At 36.2% G+C, this 23610-nt stretch overlaps 1 protein-coding gene and 1 long non-coding RNA gene across 2 annotated transcripts in view; one reads left to right on the top strand and one right to left on the bottom strand.

The window, feature by feature from the left end:
• The window catches only part of LOC136038585 (high-affinity choline transporter 1-like), a 52951-nt gene that overhangs the window by 17915 nt on the left and 11426 nt on the right, over positions 1 to 23610 (bottom strand). Inside the window, exons 2-4 of the mRNA XM_065721782.1 lie at positions 20883 to 20990; positions 8397 to 8552; positions 4408 to 4556 (exon numbers count right to left, since the gene is read on the bottom strand). Coding sequence (XP_065577854.1) covers positions 4408 to 4556; positions 8397 to 8552; positions 20883 to 20990 — 413 coding nt within the window. The remainder of the gene's footprint in view (positions 1 to 4407; positions 4557 to 8396; positions 8553 to 20882; positions 20991 to 23610) is intronic.
• LOC136038587 (uncharacterized) lies at positions 1738 to 22999 on the top strand. The gene is made up of 3 exons (XR_010620251.1): positions 1738 to 1860; positions 19573 to 19803; positions 22874 to 22999. It is a non-coding gene; the product is annotated as an uncharacterized LOC136038587 (long non-coding RNA).

Here is a 23610-nt window from a genome sequence, read left to right on the forward strand (position 1 = left end):
TGCAACAAAGGTCAGAAGAGTGGATGATTTAGTTTCCATTTCTGACTTTTTCCTTTTCCCTTTTTACTCTTTTTTACTAGGAGATTTTTTTACTCTTTTGCTCACTCTTTTTAATGAATTTTCAGCCCCAGGAAAATGCAGAAGAGTGGTCAGAAGAGTGGATGATTTGGCTTCCATTTCTGACCTACACTTAAAAAATAATGAGACGAACTAAGAAACCATGACGATTGACGTCAGAAAAATAGACCATAGAATTAGATAATATTTTGAACAGGTAAAGAACAGTACAGTAATCTCTCATCATCTCTTTGCCAATATCTAGTTGGAAAAAGATAAGAAAAAAAGAGAATTATAATAAAACGGGTTAGTCAAGCTACAAAAAGTCGATCAATTAGAAAAAACGAAACCACAATAATTAAATAATTTATGAATCCTCATTGCCAAGTTTTTAGTCGTCAAAGTTTTAGTCGTTATCAGGTATGCAAAATGTTCCAAACCTGCCAGTGGCAGAACTCGACAAAATCCTAAAAACTGCTGATACTTTAGCAGTACAATTAGTGTTTAGACAGCTTTTCTTTGAGCAAATAGTATTTTTATAGGTATATATTTATATATGTATTTTATTTTTTATTATATATATTTGCATTTATTTTTTGTATATTTTAAGCACTTCAAACTTTTTACTCAAATTTGGCAGAATAACATCAGACTCTCGTACATATTATAAAACTCTTCTTGAGCTCTCACACTGTCAGGTATGCTGAAGTATCAAAATGACACTTTAGCAGCACAACTAGTGTTTCGACAGCTTTTATTTGAGCAAATAGTATTTTCATATGTAAAAATGGTATTTTCAGGCATAACTTGCCAACAAATTTGGAAAACGGCCAAGTAACGTTGCTACTTTGCTATGGCACTTTTTGCACACCTGGCCGTTGTTATGCAGGATGGTCTTGCAATAATAAATATCTAAAAAAAAGTAGTTGTGTACACGGGTTTATTCCTTTACGGATGTATTATACTTGAAGGTAAAGTCTTGTGGCACACAGTTTAAGGGGCACCAAAACCTCCTCCCTGGGGTTTTAGGAAGCCTAACGAAGAAAAATTATATTTTTAAAGTGCCATTTTTCTTGTTCAGGTATTCCTAAACTAGAAACTGAACTGTCTTGAAACTACAGATGGATCAGAAGTTCCTCTTAAGAGAGGGCAGCAAAAATACAGTCCCAGAGCCCCTCGTTGAATGGGAAACTGAGCAATAGGGTTGCCACCACGGTCAGTTCCTAATGTGCTGCAATTGCCGTTTCCATAGTAAAAAAATTAACCTTAATAGTGCCAAATGGTGCTAATTAGAACAGTTTCGTGCTATTTTAGCAACCCGGAGCACGTACTACGGTATTACACATAATCAAATAGAGCTAAAATAACACTTTCCTGCTACAGGTGGCAACCCTGCTAAATGATAAATTATCACGTCGTTGGACTTTATCCAATATGAACCTCAAAAATTATAAAGGAGAAAAGGGAGGAAGAGTGGTATGTATGGACAGGAAGTGCCACATAGCTGAAATTTTAATTTAATGTAGTTAATTGAATTCAAATACATAAAACTAAGAAATTGAGAGGGAGAAGTTGGGCAAAAATTATAGAACACTTAGCTGGAAGCTACTAACTCCTCAGTGATTCTCATTCTATATTTCCCTGATTTATTTGCTGTTAATTTTTTTTTAAATTAACAGCGCTGCAGGAATTGTACCACACCTGGCAGAACTGTACGGCACAAAGGAATTCTGAGATTTACACGAGGTGCCGAAAAGCGGGTTCCCGAAACCCTAAAATTCAGGGACAATGGAATAATAGCCGGTAAGTCTGAGTAAAGGCAAAATTCTCTGATCTTCCCAGAATTTTTTTTTAAAGTCTGTAAAATAATGGTTTGAAAGCAAAAGCTAATAATTTTTTACCAGTGACGGAGCTGATGGGGGTAAAGGAGACAGCTGTCCCCCCGCAAAGCCCCTGAGGAGACGCTAAAAAAATTAACTTTAATTTGATTCATTCATAATATAGGAGTATTAGATGGGGGAGGGGGCAAAAATAAACATTATCCCCCAGGCGGTGAAAACTAAAGCTACACCTAAGTGTTTTACCAGTGAATGAACAGGAAACTGGTTATTTTAGCATATTTTTTTGACATTTTCTGTCATTTTTTAACAGAATTTCACCTGTTAGGGAAAATTCAACAAGCGAACTAAATATCCATCATACGATATACAGCTTTATACTTCATCTTAATTCCAATGATATATAATAAATTACCTTTTACAGAAATTTACAAAAAATATATAATGGAATGAGCACAAAGGCATACGCAAGGAAGGCCTCAAAAGCCCCCCCCCCCACGAAATTCTTTTTTTTAATTTGTGGGCAATTCTTAATCAATTATCAAATAAAATTAGTTTTTTCTACTATCTTCCTCTCCCCCCCCCCAAATAGAGCATATTTTTGGCCCCGTGAGAAAATATGCATACGTGGCTGAAACAGTATTATTCTGTGAAGGGAATAGCAGACAATCAACAGCTAAAATATAGCTTTAACTTATTTTCACTATAATTTATTTCTGAGGTGCTTGACTCTAGTCTGATTGTCTGTAATTTGTTATCTTACTCAAATATAGGAAGCGGTAAATGTATGATTGCTACATTCCCGATCACATTGATTTTTTTAGGGGGAGCGCGGGAGCGGGGGAAGGGGGGCAAAAAGGGTCCACATACGAAGAGTCAAGGGGCAAGGGTTATATAATAATTTTTCCCCAAATTATTACGGGCAACTTCCCCCTTGCCCCCCAAACGACACCACTGTGAAGCAGAGTAGTTCAAATAATGTATCGAACATTTATCAGCTTTAAATGCTCCTTATAATTGTCATTCTAATTCTTAATTCAATTTTTTTCTTCAATAAGAGCTTTAATTTTTTTTTTTGGTCCGTTTAAACTTTTAGATTAGATTCCCTGAAATGACGTCTACACTTCAGAATTTACAGCTTTAAGCATATTAAAGCTAAGACGTTTCAAACAAACAAAATTATCTTTCAAAACAATTTGTACAATACAGATTAAATTACTAGTCTTGGCAGCAATTTTCATAAAAGAAGGAAAATACTAGTGGCGATGGATGCCAAAAGATAGCAGACAATTGAAAACTATGAGATCACTTTCATCTGACTTGGCTACAAATTTGTCTATATCGATTGCAGATCGTTAGGATTATTAAATATGATTGCGAAACTTCAGTTCGTATTGATCTTCTGAGAGGGAGAAACTAAAAAATCTATTATGCAACTTTTCTCTCCTTGAGATGTAAAACCCAGAGAACGATGTTTTGTCTACGGCACCTAGTTTAAATACTTCAATCAATTTGTATTTAGTTTATTTTTTCCACTGAGTATCTTATCTCGATCTATTTTTTTCCTCCTTCCTTCGGAGCTTTAACTTTTTTCGGTCCATTTAAATTTCTATACCAGTCTTGCAAAATAAGGCTGGACCATAGAATTTGAAGCATTGATTATATTATATCAGATATATAGAAGTGGGGTAATAGAAAGGGAGAAAGAGGGTAATTAGGAGGGGAAGAGATAGGAAAAAGGGTAGGAACTTGCGCAACTTTTCTCTCCTTGAGAAGTGAAACCCATAGAATGATGTTTTGTCCACGACACCTAGTTTAAATACTTTAATTATTTCGTATTTAGCTTAATTTTTCCGCTAACTGAATAACTTGTCTCAATATAATTTTTTTTCTTCCTTTGGAATTTTTTATGGTCCCTTCCAATTATATAGTTTTGCAAAATAAGACTAGACTATAGAATTTGAAGCATTAAATATATTAATACCAGATACACAAAGGGGGATGGGGTAATCAGACATAATTTAAACAAATTCTCTCTCCTTGAGAAGCAAAATCGATTGATATTAGACATATATAGGGGAAGGGCATTAATTAGAACTTTTCAATTGTCATGATTCTTAGAATTGACTCCCCCTATCTGTCGTTTAAACTACCTGTTTATCATAATTTAGACATTAATTCCCCATCCCCCCGTTAGAAATTCCTTAGTCTGTTCTTGATTGGTAGGTTAAATAGTTGTATTTCTAGATTGTAGTCGCCAAGATACGCTTAAATCTTTCGTTATTACCGTCGCTTCCCTTTAATGTGTCTTTTACCCCCCCCCCCAAGTCCTAGGAAAATGTCAACTAAATCTGGTTCTTGTATATTATCTCATTCAAATTGGCTTTCTAGGTCACTGATCTGTTTTCCGGGTCACTGGTCACTAAAAAAAACGCTAAATATGAAACTCAACTCTAACTTAAACCTTGTGAAGTCGTTACTTCACCAACCCTAAAAGTCATAATTACCTTACCAATCCCAGTACGACGCAGAGAAGTTGTATTACATCAGTATATGCAACGCTGTATAATCCTCCAAAAAGAACGTAGGTTAAGGTGATGCAAGAACTAACAACAATAGCCAGATTGATATCAATGTCCACTATCACAGCCAATGTTGTCCCTGAAACAAATTTGAAATCTGTAGAGATTCCACCTATGCAATCAAACACTGTGTTAGCGAGGGGGGGGGGCAAATTACCCTAGTTAAAGGCCAACACCAAAATTGTTTCTTTGACACATTACAAATATTTTGTTTTTATAAGCAAAAAAATTGAATGTTCCCTCCTATGTAGCCTGTCGATAGAACACTTTTTTTATTTTAATGTTGCGCGAAGCTCGAAAAACAGCAGGGGTAAAATTCTAGTTAATTGACTTCTTGCTATTTCAGAAAGGGTTTAGGTTAGGAAAATGAAACTTTTAGGGATGAATCTACAGACTAAAGTATGTCCCGGGAAGGTATTTTGATGCAACTACCTCCACTCCTTCTCCCTCTAGAGGGCCCTGATCTTCGATGACCTTAAAAAATATGTGTGATATAAAAGTGAAACCTTGCAAAATAGATATTCTGCTTAATTGAAGTACAACAAAATTGTTTTCAGCTTCATAACTGCTCAATTCCATTTTTTTAAGGTTTTAAAGATATGCAACTACATTTCCTAAATTTTGAAAGAAAAAAAAAATTGATATGGCTCAAAATTCTACTCCAATAACAGGAATTGCATTTTCAGAACTAAAGGCAGAGAAAAGGCAACTAGTAACTGAAAATTAAGGTAAAAATGATGTTTTGTCAAAATTTCAATAGGTATAGACCTGTCATGTAGGCAAATTTCAGGGCCCTCTAGAGGGAGAAGGAGTGGAGATGAGTACTTTAAAATACCTTCCCGGGACATACTTTAGCGTGTAGACCCATCCCTGAAAGTTTCATTTTTCCTAACCTAAACCCTTTCTGAGATAGCAAGAAGTCAATTAACTAGAATTTTACCGCAGCAGGATAGCCAAGTGAAAGGGAGGGGGTCTGAGACTACAGTTATCCTTGCCCCAGGATTGGATAATATTTACATTTGCCCTGACTAGGTAACTCACTGTAAGGCTGTTCTTCGGGAAACATTCTAGAGGATCTCCCGAAGCATCCAAGCAATCTATGTGATTTGTGGCATATACGTGACTACCAAGTCCTCTCTTAGTACCCCTCCCCCTTCCGATGAAAATTTTGATGTACAGTTGTTGGAGAAATTCATAGCTAGACATCTATGGAGGAACATATATTGGAAGTGCACAAATTTTGGGGAAAAAATAATAGGCACAATATAGGGTATTCGGGGAGGGGGGCACGGGCCTTAGAAATTCGAAAATGAACCGTCACATACATTAGATCTTTCATAAACAGCTCTAATTAAAACAAAAATCTCAAGGACCGTTTAGAGTGGTCTATTGCTAATATTCAAAGTTTTGCTAATGTAGACTTTCAAAGTGAATTGAAACCAAGCTCTTGTACTGTAGTATTTTAGCTAGCATCAAGAGCTAGAACTAGCCAAAGCCAAAGTTCAATTTGGCTGTATCAAGCATTACGGCACCAGTCAACTTTTTTAATGTTTACTTTCAGAACTAGTTGATTTTAAGTTCATTTATATTAGTGTTTTAGCAGCTAGCATCCTGAGCTTGGATTAACCAAAGCCAAAGTTCGATTTGGCTTTGATCAAGCCTTACGGTACCAGTAAGCTTTTCTAATGTTTACTTTCAGTTAGTTGATTTTAAATTCATTTACATTAGAGTTCTAGCAGCTAGCATCCAGAGCTAGGACTAACCAAAGCCATAGTGCGATTTGGCTTTGATCCTAGCTCTGGATGCTAGCTGCTAAAACTTTAATGTAAATGAATTTAGAATCAACTAACCCTGAAAGTAAACATTAGAAAAGCTACATTAGAAGGTAAACATTAGAAAAAACATTAGACAACATTAGAAAGTAAACATAGCGGATTTTAAATTCATTTACATAAGAGTTTAAGCATCAGAGGAGCTAACTTTAAATTCATTTACATTAGAGTTTTAGCAGCTAGCATCCAGAGCTAGGACTAACCAAAGCCATAGTGCGATTTGGCTTTGATCCTAGCTCTGGATGCTAGCTGCTAAAACTTTAATGTAAATGAATTTAGAATCAACTAACCCTGAAAGTAAACATTAGAAAAGCTACATTAGAAGGTAAACATTAGAAAAAACATTAGACAACATTAGAAAGTAAACATAGCGGATTTTAAATTCATTTACATAAGAGTTTAAGCATCAGAGGAGCTAACTTTAAATTCATTTACATTAGAGTTTTAGCAGCTAGCATCCAGAGCTAGGACTAACCAAAGCCATAGTGTGATTTGGCTTTGATCCTAGCTCTGGATGCTAGCTGCTAAAACTTTAATGTAAATGAATTTAGAATCAACTAACCCTGAAAGTAAACATTAGAAAAGCTACATTAGAAGGTAAACATTAGAAAAAACATTAGACAACATTAGAAAGTAAACATAGCGGATTTTAAATTCATTTACATAAGAGTTTAAGCATCAGAGGAGCTAACTTTAAATTCATTTACATTAGAGTTTTAGCAGCTAACATCCAGAGCTAAGACTAACCAAAGCCAAAGTTCAATCTGGTCTTAAGGAACCTGACCAACAATACTTTTCTAAAATTAGTTTTAAAGTCAATTTGATTCTAATTCATTTAAATTAGAGTTTTAACTAGCATCCAGAGCTAGGACTAAGCAAACTTCTACTTGACTCTGATTAAGGTTGGATAATTAAGGTTTGCTAATACTGACCTTTAGAGTCGGTTGAATCCAAACTTCTTTAAATTAGATTTTTAACTAGCAGCCAGAGATAGAACTAGCTAAAGCCGAGTTAGATTTGGATTTGACTAAGATTGGTCAATCAAAATTTCCTAATATTGATCTTTAGTGTCAGTTGAACCGGCATAAGTTCAATTTGGTCTCGGATCAAGGTTTACCTCACAAATCAAAACATTTTTCTTAATTGATTACTGTTAACAATAAAATGCTATAATGCAAATATTGTGTTAATTAGGGATAATTAAAGAAGTGTCTCTTTTTAAGACACCTCGTTTTGTGCTGCAATGAAATTTAATTACTTGTTTTTAGTCTCAAAACTGAAGTTACTGAAATATATATAAGGTCCAGGATGACAGAAATAAAAATAATAAAACAATTATAGAGTGATTATTATAAAAAAATTAATTGTTAAGCAGAAAAAAAATGAAAAAATTACAAATATTCCTGATAACAACAAATTGTAGATTTATGTCAATTAAAAACAAACAGAAGCTAGCTTAAAAACGTTATCAAAACAAAAGCTGGTAATTACCTGTCATCCCAACCACACGTAAGTTCTTCGTCTGAGTAAAACCGGTTTCTCTATCTGCATTTGGAGATAGATGAGTGCATTTGGAGATGATGAGATAGATATATTAGGCGGAGTGAGATGAGCTATTATGTAGGTATACTTTAATTAAATATTCAAAATATAGAATTGATTAGATTAGGTATGTAATATAATACGTTCTGCTTGACCCATAATTCTTTGTTGTAGTTTTCGTAATTTTGTTATTAAAATATTATATTTTCATCAGATTTTGGTATATTTCATTATATTTAACCTAACTTAACTCGAATGTGATCAGGATAACACGTAAGTAGCCTACCTAGAAATTTTTCAAAGAAAAAAATGCTGACATGAGCAATCCTAAAACATGAGGAGGGAGGCCATTCAGTATCTCCCACAATTCCTAGTCAACAGTCATGCAAGTCGGAGCTTAGTCCCTTAGTCATTTTCTGCACTCTTTTAAACAAAGAAATTCCACCTCAGAAAGGGGATCTACCCATCCAGCCCACACAAGCCCTCCAGAATAAACGGCACAAAACATTTGCAACCCTCTTATAAATGAGAACAAAATTATTTACCCAATGCACTAAGTGTGGCACCAATCCAAAAGATCTCGCTTGCAAGAGCAGGAATAAATAGAAGACCACCCATCCGTCTTCCATACTTGTCCTGAAGGGGGTCCAGCATTGTCACGTAGCCTTTTTCCCTTAATGGCTTGGCAAAAAGAATTCCACCTGGAAATGAAATACCTTATTATATGGGCAAATCCTACTCTTCTTCCTAAGAAATGGTACATTTAATCGGTTATATAGATGTTAAGGATAATGCTGCATATGCAAACTTTGGTATGTTATTTTTCAAAAATATTTCGGTTTTAATCTTTCTACATAAGCTGACAATAGTGCTTTCGTTTGATAGCAGGAGATTAAGCAGTACGGATAACTTAAAAGAGTGGAAACTGGTGTCAGTATTGATAAGGACAATCCCCAACGCCAACCAGCATTTGGCGTTTCTTGGCACTCTTTCAAACTTCATAATTGTGCTGTTTTTTTTGTTTGTTTTTTTTTTTCAGAAATCGAGGTTAGACATTCATTACTGCAATTTTGCCTTATGATTACACTGAAAAATACCAATAAACGCCAAAAGCTAGATAGACAGCGTTGATGATTTTTTTTTCTCTTTTTTTTATCAACACTAGTACCGATTTTTACCATTGTCAGATAACTCTACTCTTGGCAGAGATTGAGCTTTATCCATCTGCAGGATCACACTTCCGAATTTTCCTTTGCGTTTGTCCTTTTTGTACTGTAAAATGCGTAAGAATGCGAAGAAAAAAAACAAGTCTCTTTTCTAAACAAGTTTCTTAGAGAACATTCTCTAAGGAACACTATTGAATATCTTAATTCTGACGAGGAAAATGGATAGATATGAAACTAACGAATCCATTAATACAATTATCTCGAGCTTTAGATATGTAGGCTTGTCGTAAAACAACATGTTTCACAGAGGACATAAACCTTAAAGTACAAAAAACAATGCGAACGAAACCAGAATATTCAAATTTTTAAAGTGGAAACTCACACAATCTAATAGGCTACATCTTCAAAATTAGGGAAAATTAAGAATTTGGTTTTAAGGATTTTACCGACTGGTTGGTAAAATCCTAACCATACCTAACCTAAAACCACATGTTTCACAGAGGACATAAACCTTAAAGTACAAAAAACAATGCAAACGAAACCAGATGTCAAATTTTTAAAGTGAAAACTCACACACTCCTATAGGCTACATCTTCAAAATTAGGGAAAATTAAAAATTCGGTTTTAAGGATTTTACCGACGGCTCGGTTATTTTTACCCACTACTTTGGCTGATATTTTGTTGTTGAGCTTATTTTATTTTTTTATTGCGACTGAAACCAATTTTCTTCCACATTGATTTGCGTCGTTTATTTCCATCAGGTCATTCACCAAATAAATAAAACTATTTTACCGACTGGCTGAAAACTAAGGGAGGAGCGTCTCCTTACGTGAAGCCCCTGTATGCACTTTGGGTAGTAGTGAGGGGGCCAGATTGTGTAAAAAAAATACATGCGTGAAAAATTAGCAAAAAAAGCTAAAACGTATGACACTTAAAGAGTCTAAGAAGGTGTAGCTTTCTTAGTACAGTTGTCTTTAGAAATTAACAAACTATTCCAGTTTGTTTTGTTACAGACCACAAGCGTTGTCAAATTTAATTAAGTTGTTTCGCTCATTTATTTTTGCGGTGCAACGTGGCAGCATTGACAAAAACGTGGATCTGTCCTAAAGACTTCATTCTGAAACTAGCAATGACATTCAGGCAGGAACAAACCATAAGATGGATCCGAAGCCGATCCTGGGGGGCAACTGAGTCAGCCACCCCTGGCAGCACAGTTGGAGGGCGGCTGGGGGATTGCTACTTTGATTCGGATTTGTTCTTATATTTTTAGTCAGGAGGGGGAGAGGTTGTAATTAATTTTTCCTCGGGCACCCCCAACATTAGTTCTGGATGGATCCAAAGGGCAAAAAAAAATTTTTTGTTTTGATTTCCTTGGCACTTTAAGTATGACCGCCCGAGCATACTAGCTCTTGCATCTAAATCGACTTAGTCATACTTTTACTCAAAAGAAAGAGGGACATCTACCCCAAATTCAGCCAGAAAGGAAGTCTCTTTTCGTGAAAACGTCGAGAAAAACTGCAACGTCATGGCAAAAGACCGCATTTTTCGTGTTTTTACACCACTTCTAAAGGTTGGTCCTGAATGTGCTTATGCACTTCATTATTCTGATATATTAAGTCTCAAAGTTTCCATGTAATTTGATTTTGTTTACTAACAGTCGCTTTTTGAAAACCAGTCCCTCAGTAATAAAAAAAAGCGTCTGCTCAAAGTGCATTCTGTGGTTCTGATCGACTTTCTAAAATTCAGGAACTTTAGATACTTAAGAAACATTATCTTTTGGGCATGAATGTAAAACTTTACTTCAGGGTTGGGAAATGAAAAAACGGAAGAATACACAAACTAATTTTAAGAAATTAGAGTAAGGCCTCCTAATCTCTACTGCCATTATACATACACTTTCCATGAAACGAAAGGGCGTATCTCACATCGTGGTAATTTTAAGAGTGCTAAATAATATTTCAGTGTCCACGGTGATGCGCACGGTTTTTGAAGATTTAAATGGGGAAATTCTTGTAAAAATGACAGTATTTAACTAAATAACGTGACATTATTTTGGTTTTGATATATAAATATCCAAAAACAAGTTGGCATTCAAATGCCAAATGGCATTCAGTACATTGGAATACACTTTAGCATTCAAGTTCTTTATTCGTGCAATAGCTAAAACCTCTCTTTCCTCCGTTAAACAAAATTTAGGTTTAAGGCCTAATTCGTGACCGAATTTTTCAGTGCACCGATGAACACAATTCCTCAAAACATATAACAAACTGTATCCGGTTTGTTAGAGACTAATTAGGTAAAGATGCCTAACTGATCGTCGGGATAAAGCATAAACAAAGACTCATCAGCATCATCATGCATGGGGACATACAGTGATGTCCCCATGCAGGGGGAGGGAGCGTTACCCTCCTCTAGAAATATTTCTCGAGTCCTGAATTGGTCGTAAAATCGCATATAAAAGACTTATCAAACTAAAAAAATATCTTTCGGGCTCGAAAAACTTGGAAAGCCCTATTAAACCCTTAAACCGTATTGTAAACCCTTTTGCGAAGATCTGGCAAAACTTGTTTCGCTCTCCCACACACAAACACACACAAAATTCGAAGTTTCCTTGCTCCCCTCTCCCACCTCCAAAAAAAAATTTAATTCAATGCAAAAGCCGTGAGACAAAATAGTGTAGACTTACCAAAGCTACAAGACTGAACTCATTTACAAAGAAAAAAAAATCTCCCTTTTAATCGAATTATTTATCCATCTGCGCGAGTAAAATAGTCCAATGTCGACTTTTTATCCACAAATACAGCCCTTACCTGAAAAGGAATATATTTTCAATGCACCACTGAAAAAACGGAACAAAATTCTAACGCTGGGCTCGAACCCAAGACCCCAAGGTTGGTAGTGAAATTCTATCATCACCGGGCTTGTTAGTTGGTTTTCACCTTTTATGTATTAATGCATACAAATAAATATTTTGCTAAAAAAAAAAGCTTTTCTCTAGAGTTAGAAACACTTACCAACTATGCAAAACAAGAAATTACAGTTCGTGGCAACGTACTGTGAGAGTAGTGGAAGCCCAATCTATTCCACGACACACTTATCCCTCCATTCCGACGACATATATCCCTGAGTAGTATCCCCCCTGTGAGTTTAAGCACCCAGCCTCCCCATTACTTCAAAGGGCCAGTACCCCATTATTTTAAGCGGCCAGTACTCCCACCATTCCTAGGACTATTTAGAGTTGCTAGTCCCTGGCATCCAGCTAAAAGCTTCTACAAGATTTAACATTTTCCCGGAAACAGTATATTCTTGGTGAAACCATTCTCTCTGTTAAAGCGGGCCTATAGTGTTATCTCCATTTCCGGTAGAGAAGGAAAATTTTTGGAACTATTATTATCTGAGTTTCGTTTGCCAAGGTATGGTATTCAATAATTGAAGTGAGTTTGAAGAGACATGATGTCTAATAAACAAAATTTTGATATGGATGCTAATATACAATTGGTAGGGATCTTTTTGTACTATAATGGTATCAAGCCGATTATTGATACTTGATTATGACTACAACCGACCAGGTATCATTAATGTAATGCAATGACCCTGAACACATCAGTTTTCCATTACCGGGCTTGCGCAAGAGTATGGGTCCCCACATTCCCATCCAGGACCCAATGCCCCCCACCAGAGCCCCGGGTCCCCCTGGTCATTATATTATGGTGTTGTTGTGCGACAAGAATATCAACTTTTTAACTAAGACCAAGACCGTATAGACGGGCAGTTAGGGTTTTAACCCCCGCCCCTCAAAAAAATGTTTGTCTGACTTGTAAAAACGTAATAAAAATGAATAAAAGCATAAATTTTAATGCGTGTGTTTTAAAGTTTCTTAGACTCCCCTCCCAAAAAATCATTTTGTACCCATCCCCCGAAAAAATCCTTTTGTACCCCCTCCCGATAAAAAAAATCCTGGATAGAACCCTTACCAAAACGGATCGATCTTGTTCCCAAAGCTGATCAATAGTCCTTGATTAGATGAACATAGAATACATCAGCTTTTTCCTACAAAATTCGATAAGCAGATGCCACATTTCGAAAATTTCAAGATGAAAACTTCAATATTGTGGTAGCTACATACCATTAACAGCGTGGGGTTTCGGAGATGGTATCACACGCATAAGTATTGTATCCATCAAGAGCGTGGATCAACAAAAATCTTGAGTTGGAAATATTTCCCAAAATCTAGGGGGGAGACGAATTTGTCTTTTTGGTATTTTCGTAAAATCCTGAACACGCTCAAAAAGTGAAGTCAGGTTAATCATAATGAATTATACCAAAACACGATGAAAATATAAAACTTTATTTCATATAATATGATTTGGGCTATGTATTTGCATATCAAATCAGCCTATCCTTCGCCCCTCAAATCAGCCTATCCTCTCCCCCCCCCCTACTACGCAAATATATGGAAAGCCTAAATTATATAAGTCCAATACATTCTGTCACTCGTCATTTGTCTTGGTGGCTGTGAAACCGTTTATCTCAGATCTTACATTAAGATCTATTATAAAACTTCTCAGGTGTGTTCCGGATTGTCCGGAAATCCAGTCTTTCTTTTGAATTTGTCATAGAGAATTAAAAAAGGCATTTTCAGTGACAATGTCCCATAAACGTTATTTTTCAAAAAATAGGCAGGCGCATACTCCCTACCCCTCCCTCAAAAGTACTTGTATCCATACACTTAGTGTAGCATAAACGTAAGCTGAGGAATGCCATTCTTTCATTGCTTGAACAAGAGCTAAGAGCTCATATGGCACATGTGACTTGGTCGGAAGAACCAAGAGCTCATATGGCATGAGCTCTAGCAAAATTCTAAGAATCAATAGATTGATTTAAAAGGAATATATGAGGCTTAATGTCGGTTGTGATTTAAAATAAGAGCTCTGAGACACGAAATCCTTCTAAATATCAAAATTCATTAAGATCCGATCACCCATTCGTAAGCTAAAAATACCCAATTTTTCCTCCCCCTTCAGCCCCCCAGGTGGTCAAATCGGGAAAAACGACTGTTCTCAGGCCAATTTGTGCAGTTCCCTGAAAATCCTAACAATTTTCATCGTCCTAGCACGTCCAGAAGCACCGAACTCGCCAAAGCACTGTACCCCCTAACTCCCCCAAAGAGAGCGGTTCCAGTCCAGTTACGTCAATCACATATCCACGCCTTGTGCTTATGCTTCCCACCAAGTTTCATCCCGACTCTTCAACCTCTCCACTCTAAGTGTTTTCAAAGATTTCTGGTTTCCCCCTCCGACTCCCCCCAATGTCACCAGATCCGGTCGGGATTTAAAATAAGAGCTCTGAGACATGAGGTCTTCTAAATATCAAATTTTATTAAGATCTGATCATCCATTCGTAAGTTAAAAATACCTAATTTTTTCAACTTTTCCTCTCGCTCTAGCCCCCCTCCCCCAGATGGTCGAATCGGGGAGACGACTGTTATCAAGTCAATATGTGCAGGCCCCTGACACACCTACAAATTTTCATCGTCCTGGCATGTCCAGAAGCACCGAACTCGTCAAAGCACTGGAAATCCCCCTAAAAGAGACTCCCCCAAAGAGAGCGGATCTAATACATTTATGTCAATCACGTATCTAGAACTTGTGTTTATTCTCCCACCAAGTTTCATCCCGATCTCGCCAATCAAAGCGTTTTCCAAGATTTCCGGTTTCCCCTTCTAACTCCCCTTAGTGTTACCAGATCTGTTCGGGATTTATAATAAGAGCTCTGAAGCGCGAGATCCTTCTAAATATCAAATTTCATTTAGATACGATCACCCGGTTGTTAAGTTAAAAATACATCATTTTTCTAATTTTACGAATTAACCGTCCCTCCACTCCCCCTCAGATGGTCGAATCGGGGAAGAGACTATTTCTAATTTAATTTGGTCTGTTCTCTGATACGCCTGCCAGCTTTCATCGTACTAGCTTATCTGGAAGTGCCCGAACTGGCAAAACTGGGACCGACAGACAGACAGAAATTGCGATCGCTATGTGTCACTTGGTAAATAACAAATGCCATAAAAATAAAATAAAGCTTCTAAAAAAAAATTTAAATGCTCAAATCATCATTAAATATTCAAATATATTATCAAGGGTTTGCTTCTTTTTCTTTTATTCGTGTATTTATAGCCTGTCAGAATGGGACTTCGATTGTTTAAAAAGTGAATGCTCTAATCAGGTAAAAAATATAATGCAGTCCCACGGTTGCCATTTATCTGAAGCGTGTCAGAATGGGACTTCGATCTGGTATTAGTTCCTTTTCCTATCTCTATGCTACGATCATTGAAAAAAAAAATGATAAAATCACATCTCAAATGATTTGTAAAATGTTTGTCACCGGAGACAAATTGTTACGAAACTTCTTCTGGATCGAAGGGCTTGTAATGAATCTAGGCAACTTCGGTGTGATGAATGATAGTAATTAATCTTGAAGAGAAAATTAGTTTCTAAATAGTTTTTCCAAAATAGTTCATATTTTACTGGAATTCTTAGGACTAACCTTAGGGGAACTCTTTCTCTCTGTGCAGGGATATGTAAAAAGTCTCGACCTCAACAATAACAGAAACACTACTCCTACTAACAACAATTATCAAGAGAGATGAATAGTTCAATCAAAGAACCAAATGACTAAACGCAGTACTCGTAATTCGTAGCAAATCCCTGTCAATACTACCCATAACTTTATAAAAAAGAAATAAGAAAAATAACAGTAGTATTTTTACCACTATTAAGCATGCAAAGTTTATAATTATGCCTCTCTATTTCTCATATTTTCCAAACAATAGGCCCATTGTTTTATTTTTCAAACTTTTGCATCAACACCCGATCCTCGCCCCATGACAAAACCCATAAATAGGATACCTATTTCAAGTATACCATAATTCCAAAAAGTAATAGATAATTGAACAATTACATTTTTGACATTAAAATATTTTTGACTAGCTTCGAGTTCAGCAGGGGTATAACAATTAAAGAAAGCTCAAGAAACATAATGTTATCGCTATATCATTTTTGAATGTCGTTCCGTCAAATTAGCTAATAAATGTAAGAATATAAGACGGTCTATGATTGGTCAGCTAAAAATAATCCACCAATCACAAATAAGTTGACTTGTGTAAGCCCAATGATCCTAACTAGCCCAACGATCCTACAGACTGTTGTCTTGCGACAAAACTAACCCGAAACTTATAAGGAAGAATCTCGAATTCTAATATGCACCCTGTAGTATGGACGTACACAGGAGGGGGGACCCAAACCACCCCGGAAGTCCTAAATTCCATTAGGTTTTTGGGTACTTCTTATTCAAATTATCAAATAATTTTTATTATTATTATTGCTCTCCCTCCCTCTTAAAATTGTTCACCCTCTCACTGGAAAAACTCCTTCGTTTGTGTTTACACTGTGACGAAAATTGAAAATACTTCTTCAAGAAATGTAATTTATAACAGGGCTCGTTAGTCAGTGCGAAAGTCATCCTGTAAAGGTGAAAAAAATTTGGAAGGAAAAACCCATCTGAACATTGTTTCTATAAATCTGTTGACTTCGTAAAGGGTATTGACTGATTGCTTAGAATTACGTGTTATAACGTTGCGCAACCAAAAATGACTACGTAATTTGCGTAGTTGCAGACATTTTTCACTCAGAAGCTTGGGGTCAAGTACCGCACAAATTCTCTTATGGAGCTTTTTTTCTTTATTCAGGGTTCTTACCCATGTATGAAGTTACATATCCATAGCCGGTGGCGGGAATAAATTTTGTATATCGGCAATGAGACAGGATTGCCTTGTACATTTTTAGAAGTATTTCTTTCGTTTCCCAATGCCATAGGAAAAATTAAATGTTTTTCCTTCTTAAGTGTTAAGTTATTTTTTTTTGCAGGATAGCAACTTTTCAGCTGTCATTGATCAGTTAAGAAGCCAAACATTATGTTTGTCTGTGGACATTATGTTCATCAAAACAAAAACAAATTCATTGAATTTTTGATTAATAATTCATTTTCTTGTCTGTACGACATTCAGTTTTCGCACAAATTTGTATATAGTATAAAACTAGTGGTCTAAATAATTTTTTTAATTCTTTTTATGAATAAATGATACAGTTGATTTCAAGCATAGATTAAAATTTGAAATTCTGACAGCTTTGATTTTTGAATGCGTTATTAAGAAACAAAAACACCTGTCAAATCTTTTATGTGAAAACCATGTGGGCGAAACTCTAAAACACTCCATTAATTTTGAATAAAAATCGAATAGTTGTGGGCATCAAGCCATGGCTAACTATAGATTAAATAAAAAAAAACAAGTTTTTTTTAACTGCAAGTAAGGAGCGACATTAAAACTTATAACGAACAGAAATTATTCCGTATATGAAAGGGGCTGTCCCCTCCAAAACGCCTTGCTCTTTACACTAAAGTTTGAATCTTTGTCACAACTCTACTTTTTAAAATAATAAAAAAACTTTAGCATAAAGAGCGAGGCACTGAGGAGGGGACAACCCCTTTCATATACGGAATAATTTCTGTTCGTTTTAAGTTTTAATGTCGCTACTTAGTTGAAGTTAAAAAAAAAACTTGTTTTTTAATTAATTTCTGAACGTTTTGAATTAATGCATGTTTTGATTTTTGCTCACCGCACATGAATAATTAAAACGAAATTTGCATATTAATTTTTTTTGGCTAAATGGCTTTCTCATAGTTTCGATCGGACGATTGAAAAAAATGGTGGAGGAGGCCTAGTTGCCCTCCAATTTTTGGTTACTTAAAAATGCAACTAGACTTTTGATTTTTTTACGAACGTTTTTGTTAGTAATAAACATACGTACCTTAGGAATTAACCCACGTAACGAACTTCTATATTTGTGCATTTGTATTACGTATATGAGGGGTTTCGCCCCCTCGTCAATACCTTGCTCTTTACATTAAAGCTTGAATATAGACAAAACTCCTTACGAATGACCCCTGAATCACAAAGACCGAAGAACAAATAGCTGAAATTACTAAAAATGCTTTAGCGCAAAGAGGAAGGTATTTTGAAGGAGACGAGCCCCCTTATACACGTAATATTTTATGTTCGTTTTAAGTTTTAATGCTGCTCATTACTTCCAGTTGAAGAAAGAAATTATTTATTTTCTTATTGTTTTTTTTTAATCATGCTAGAAATTTCTGCACCCCTTCATGGAAATTCTCTTCCCCCATGGTAAGATCCTCCAATGTAAACCCCTTAGCCCCCCCAACGCGAAAACGTCTGTACACGTCTGTACACATAACAATGGTTAAAGTCTGTAACTTGCAGTCCCTCCCCTGGGGACTGTGGGGGAATAAGTCGTCCCCAAAGACATAGTTATTAGGTTTTCGACTACGTTGAACAGAATGGTAATCTCAGAATTTTGATCCGGTGACTTTGGGGGAAAATGTGCGTGGGAAGGGGCCAAGGTGCCCTCCATTTTTTGGTCACTTAAAAAGGGTACTAGAACTTTTAATTTACATTAGAATGAGCTGTCTCGCGACATTCTAGGACCACTGGGTCGATACGATCACCCCTGGAAAAAATATAAAAAACACGCATCCGTGATCTGTCTTCTGGCAAAAAATACAAAATTCCACGTTTTTGTAGATAGGAGCTTGAAACTTCTACAGTAGGGTTCTTTATACGCTGAATCTGATGGTGTGATTTTCGTTAAGATTCTACGACTTTTAGGGGGTGTTTCCCCCTATTTTCTAAGATAAGACAAATTTTCTCAGGCTCATAACTTTTAATAGGTAAGACTAAACTTGATAAAACTTATACATTTAAAATGCAATTCTCTTGATGTAACCAATGGTATCAAAATTCCGTTTTTTTAGAGTTTCGGTTACTATTGAGCCGGGTCGCTCCTTAGTACAGTTCGTTACCACGAACTGTTTGAAAAAGCCAAGACAGATAGTCCGATTGAGTGAGAGGCAAATCTGGTATTAACCCTCATATTAGCAGGATCCGTCCATGCGTTTTTTCTAGGGCAGAAGAACTAAGGTCGAAAGTCATAAAACTAAGATAGTCATAGAGCCTATAGTTTTGCAAGTGTTTGGTTAAATGGCCCGGTTAACGGCGGGAGTAAGTGTGCCTCTCTTATTAGACCAATAAGAGAGTTTGTTTAAGGACCAATTAGAGAGGTTCTCTTTTTGTTTGTTTTTCAATATTGGACCAATACTTGTTTGTTATCTTTTAGCAGGGCACGCCCGCCTAGAGTTTCTCAAGGTTCTAGTGCAGGTAAAAGGGAAAAAAACAACAAATAAAAAAAAAACAACAAGGTAAAAGGGAAAGGTAGCAAAATGTACAGATTTTGTTACAGCTTACTCTGCGATAGAGTTGCCAAGTGTGACACTTTTGTTCTTTCGGGAACCAGGAAATTACGGGGAATGACAACGGGATAAACTGGAATGTTCATTTAATTACGCAATCATTACTAATTACCGTACCATAGTTATTAATCAATCATATTAATAGGTATTTAATAGCGGAATCTTTCACTAGGTGTCCATGAAAAAACTCAATCGGTAGGAATTTCCCGAGGAGTCACCCACTTTGCGCCACATGGAATACATCTCAGAGCGCCACGTGTGTCTCCTAGTTCAACTACGTATGGTGCAGCGCTCGCAACGTTTGGCACACTTTCGTCTTGCAAGGCATATACCACATAATATACGTGATTTCTTTAGTTAAACAGTTGAAGAGACAGTGGAAATTACATCTTTTGGGCGGTTTGTATGTACAGTTGCTTATTATGGAATGATTCCTTTTTAAACATGTTTTTCTGTATAGCTCAAATAAATTGACTCGTGACACTTCCATATATTTGTAGAATCCTGAAAAACTAGGTCTATACTGAAAACACAAAAGCAACGCAAAGACAAGAAATTCTGTCCGGACCAGAAAAGTCTTAAATAGCCTGCAGAAAATAAAAGACTTTAGAAGTTTTCGAATAGTCTTTTGATCGTCATAGTATCGATTACTGTTTGGCATACAATGTAAATTCTCGAAAAAACTTAAGCAGACTCGATTTTCAGTAAGGCACTAGTTTTTCAATATTCTACATTCTTAAGTTCAGTTAAATTCAATGAATTTTCATTTTTGAGATCCTTACAAGAATTGTTCCTTCGAGATGGCCTATCCTCCTGCTTTACACATTCAGAAATAGTTAAAAAATAGAAATTAGGCACCACATCTGAAGGATCACCCACTAACGATGATTACGTAAAGAGAGAATGGTACCCACATTTTACTTTTTCCCAAGCCAATTCGGATAAAAGGGGTGTTAAAACTTGGGAGGGGGCTCATTCATTTTCTAACCCCCTCCTTATGCCATTAAAAGCCTTTCTTATAGAAAAAACCGTTTTTTTCTCCCTTGTCACTGGCTTCAATTGGGGGAGGGAGGACAGGCAGGGGCCCCCTAGATTACGAAAAATACCCTTGGGAGTATTTTTTACGGAATAATACCTTTTTGGTATTTTCATTGAAAAACTGAAAAAAAAACAACTAAACTAGCCCCCACCTAGATTTTGAAGAATCCGCGCCCCCCCCCCCGATTTTGTGACGCCTGTCTGTTGTAAATTCACAGTACAGGATACCTCCTTTGGAATTACTGCAGTCTACCTGAAATATCTGCTGATAGATGCCATTGATGTTTACAAGGTAAAGTCTTATGAGTTAGACACTTCACTTTCTGACGAGACACCCCAGCATTGAATCAGAAGAGTTGAAAATGGAAATGGGAGTATAAATTTACATCATGGATAAGAACTAAAAATAAAAATAAACAAAATAAATAAAAAGACGATACATACCGACGATGAGCGCCAAAGAATATCCGATTGGCGGAAGACACCATACAATTCCTTGAGAAAATATAGCTTCAACTGTTCCGTTTATATAGGCTCCAGCAACCCATGTAGCTATTTAAAAATATAAATTAGTTAATTATACAGATACGTTCATTACATAATATAAATTAATAGTATTAAGGACAAAATCAACGCTTATGTTGCCATGAATGTCGGAAATCTGGTCAATAGCGACATTCAACGGTGAATATCCGAAATTTCTTTTTTTTCAAACCTTGCATTAAAGTGAAAAAGTTGAATGGCAACGCTGACTAAATCAGAGGCACCGCTATAGCATTGCATATAGTAAAGGCCATACGGCTTCAATATTTTATTGTTTATTATTTTTTCAGAGGCACTTCACAAGGAAGAGGTGGTCACATAAATTTCGGAGTTGGTGCATTCGATTGGAAATCGGAAATTCTACTGCCCTTTATAAGAACCAAAAGTGATCAGAGGGCAACTAGCCCCCCACGCCCATTTTTCCCAAAATGCATCCTATATAAATTTTAGATAGCAATTTAGTTACAAATAGTTCAAAGATCATGTAACAAAAACTCTGGTGTCGATATAATCCCCCCCCGAGGCAGGGGTTGTAAGTTATGCCCTGGGGGCATATATGGTTCTTATGGAAGGGATGCTCGAAAAAAAACTTCAGAAAGCGCTCATTTGATTGAAAACTGAAAGTTCTAGTTAGTTTTTTAAGAGTTAAAAGAGATCGGAGGGCAAACAGCCCCCCTCCACAACATTTTTTCCTCAAACCTATCCAATAAGAACTATGAAAAATAGTTCAAAGATCATATAACGAAAACTCGAGGATCGACACAACCCCAAGGCCCGGCGGCAGGCTTTGTAAGTTATGCCCTGGGGGCATATATCGTTCTTATGGAAGGGATACTCGCATAAACCTCAGAGAGGGTTCATTTCATTGGAAATTGAAAGTTCTAGTTCAGATTTTGAAAGTCAAAAGAGACTGGAGGGCAATTAATCACCTCCCCACGCGCCTTTTTCTCCGAACGCATCTGATACAAATTTTGAGATAGCCATTTTGTTAAAAATAGTTCAAACGTCAGATAAAAAAAACAACACAGGTGTCGACAAAACCCCTTCAGAGCCCGGGGGCAGGAGTTGTAAGTTATGCCCTGTGGGCAAATATGATTCTTATGAAAGAGATGCTCCTATAGACTTCATAGAGGGCTCATATGATTAGACATTTAAAGTTCTAGTTCAATTTTTAAGAGTCAAAAGAGATTGAAGGGCAACTAGCCCCCCCCAAGCCCTTTTTCCCAAACCCACCGATAAAAATTTTGAGATAGCCATTTTTTTAAAATAGTAAGTAATGTCCTGAGGGCATATATGGTTTTTATGAAAGGGATGCCCGTATAAACTTCAGAGAGGTCTCATCGGATTGGGAATTGAAAGTTCTAGTTCACTTTTTAAAAGTCACTGAGATCCGAGGGCGAATACCCCCCCCCATACACACCCTGTTTTCCCCAAAACCCATCCGATAAGAATTTTGTGACAGCCATTTTGTTGAAAATAGTTCAAAGGTAAAATAAGAAAAACTCCTGTGTCAACACAGCCCCCAGAGCCCGGGGCAGGCGTTGTAGGTTATGCTCTGGAGGCATATATGGTTCTTATGGAATGGATGCTCGTATAAACTTCGGAGAGGGCTCATTTGATTGACCACGACTATGTGTAAAAGAATTTTTTTTTTGTGCCGGCCAATTGGAGCACTGAATATTTCACGAAATTTTGAACAATATATGCGTACACAAGGTTTGAGTCTTACATGGGGGAGGGGGTAGAGGCTTTTTTCATACGATCGGTAAAGAAAAAAGTCAAGGGTCAAATCTACGCTCCGATATTCTTCTAAAAGACTTCTAATAGTAAGCTTTAAATTAGAAAGTTATAATTCAAGTTTTAAAATTTGATCCTAAAAATGTGCTTTTCAGACTCTACGCATTCAGGATCATTCATCTCAGGGACTGAACCCACACTGGGGATATCAGACGATCGTCAGAAAATCAATATATTGGATTGTCTTCGATCAGCAAAATCCTCGATTTTTTTTATGTGCAAATGATTTTTTATAATAAACTATATTAATGTACATATTCTTATATTATATTATTCATAATATAATCGTTAATGAATATATACACAATAAATAAAAATGTAATATAATAATTATATTATATCATTTTATTAAAGTACATAATAATGTGCATTATCATATTTTAGTGTTTATTGTTTGGTAAATGACGACTTATACTTATTGACGACATGACTTCCTGTCCATGGATTATTCTTTATGGTTGATTGTGTATGGCTATGCTGTTTGACCTATGTGGTTGAAGTGCCGGTCTATATTAGCCACTAATTAAGGAAAACAGTTTTCCCTTTCTCCTTCTATCTCCTTTCTTTTTTTTGTGTGTGTCTTTGTGCTGTTACATTGCTGGTTTCTCTTTTCATTTTATTATTACGAATAGCGGTAAGCATCAATGCTTGTCGCAAAAACACAAAAACACAAAATCATAATACTAATCTAAAGTAAATTGGCCACGACAAACTAAACGGCAAAAACTTCTAAATAACACGAAACTACACAACAAAAGCGTCTAAATAAAAAGGCGTATTTACTAATGCACTCTTAAAAACTCGAACACTCTCTGCCTCGACAACCTCCAAA

This window comes from Artemia franciscana, chromosome 18 (genome assembly GCF_032884065.1).
Source record: "Artemia franciscana chromosome 18, ASM3288406v1, whole genome shotgun sequence".
NCBI classification, from domain to species: Eukaryota; Metazoa; Arthropoda; class Branchiopoda; order Anostraca; family Artemiidae; genus Artemia; species Artemia franciscana.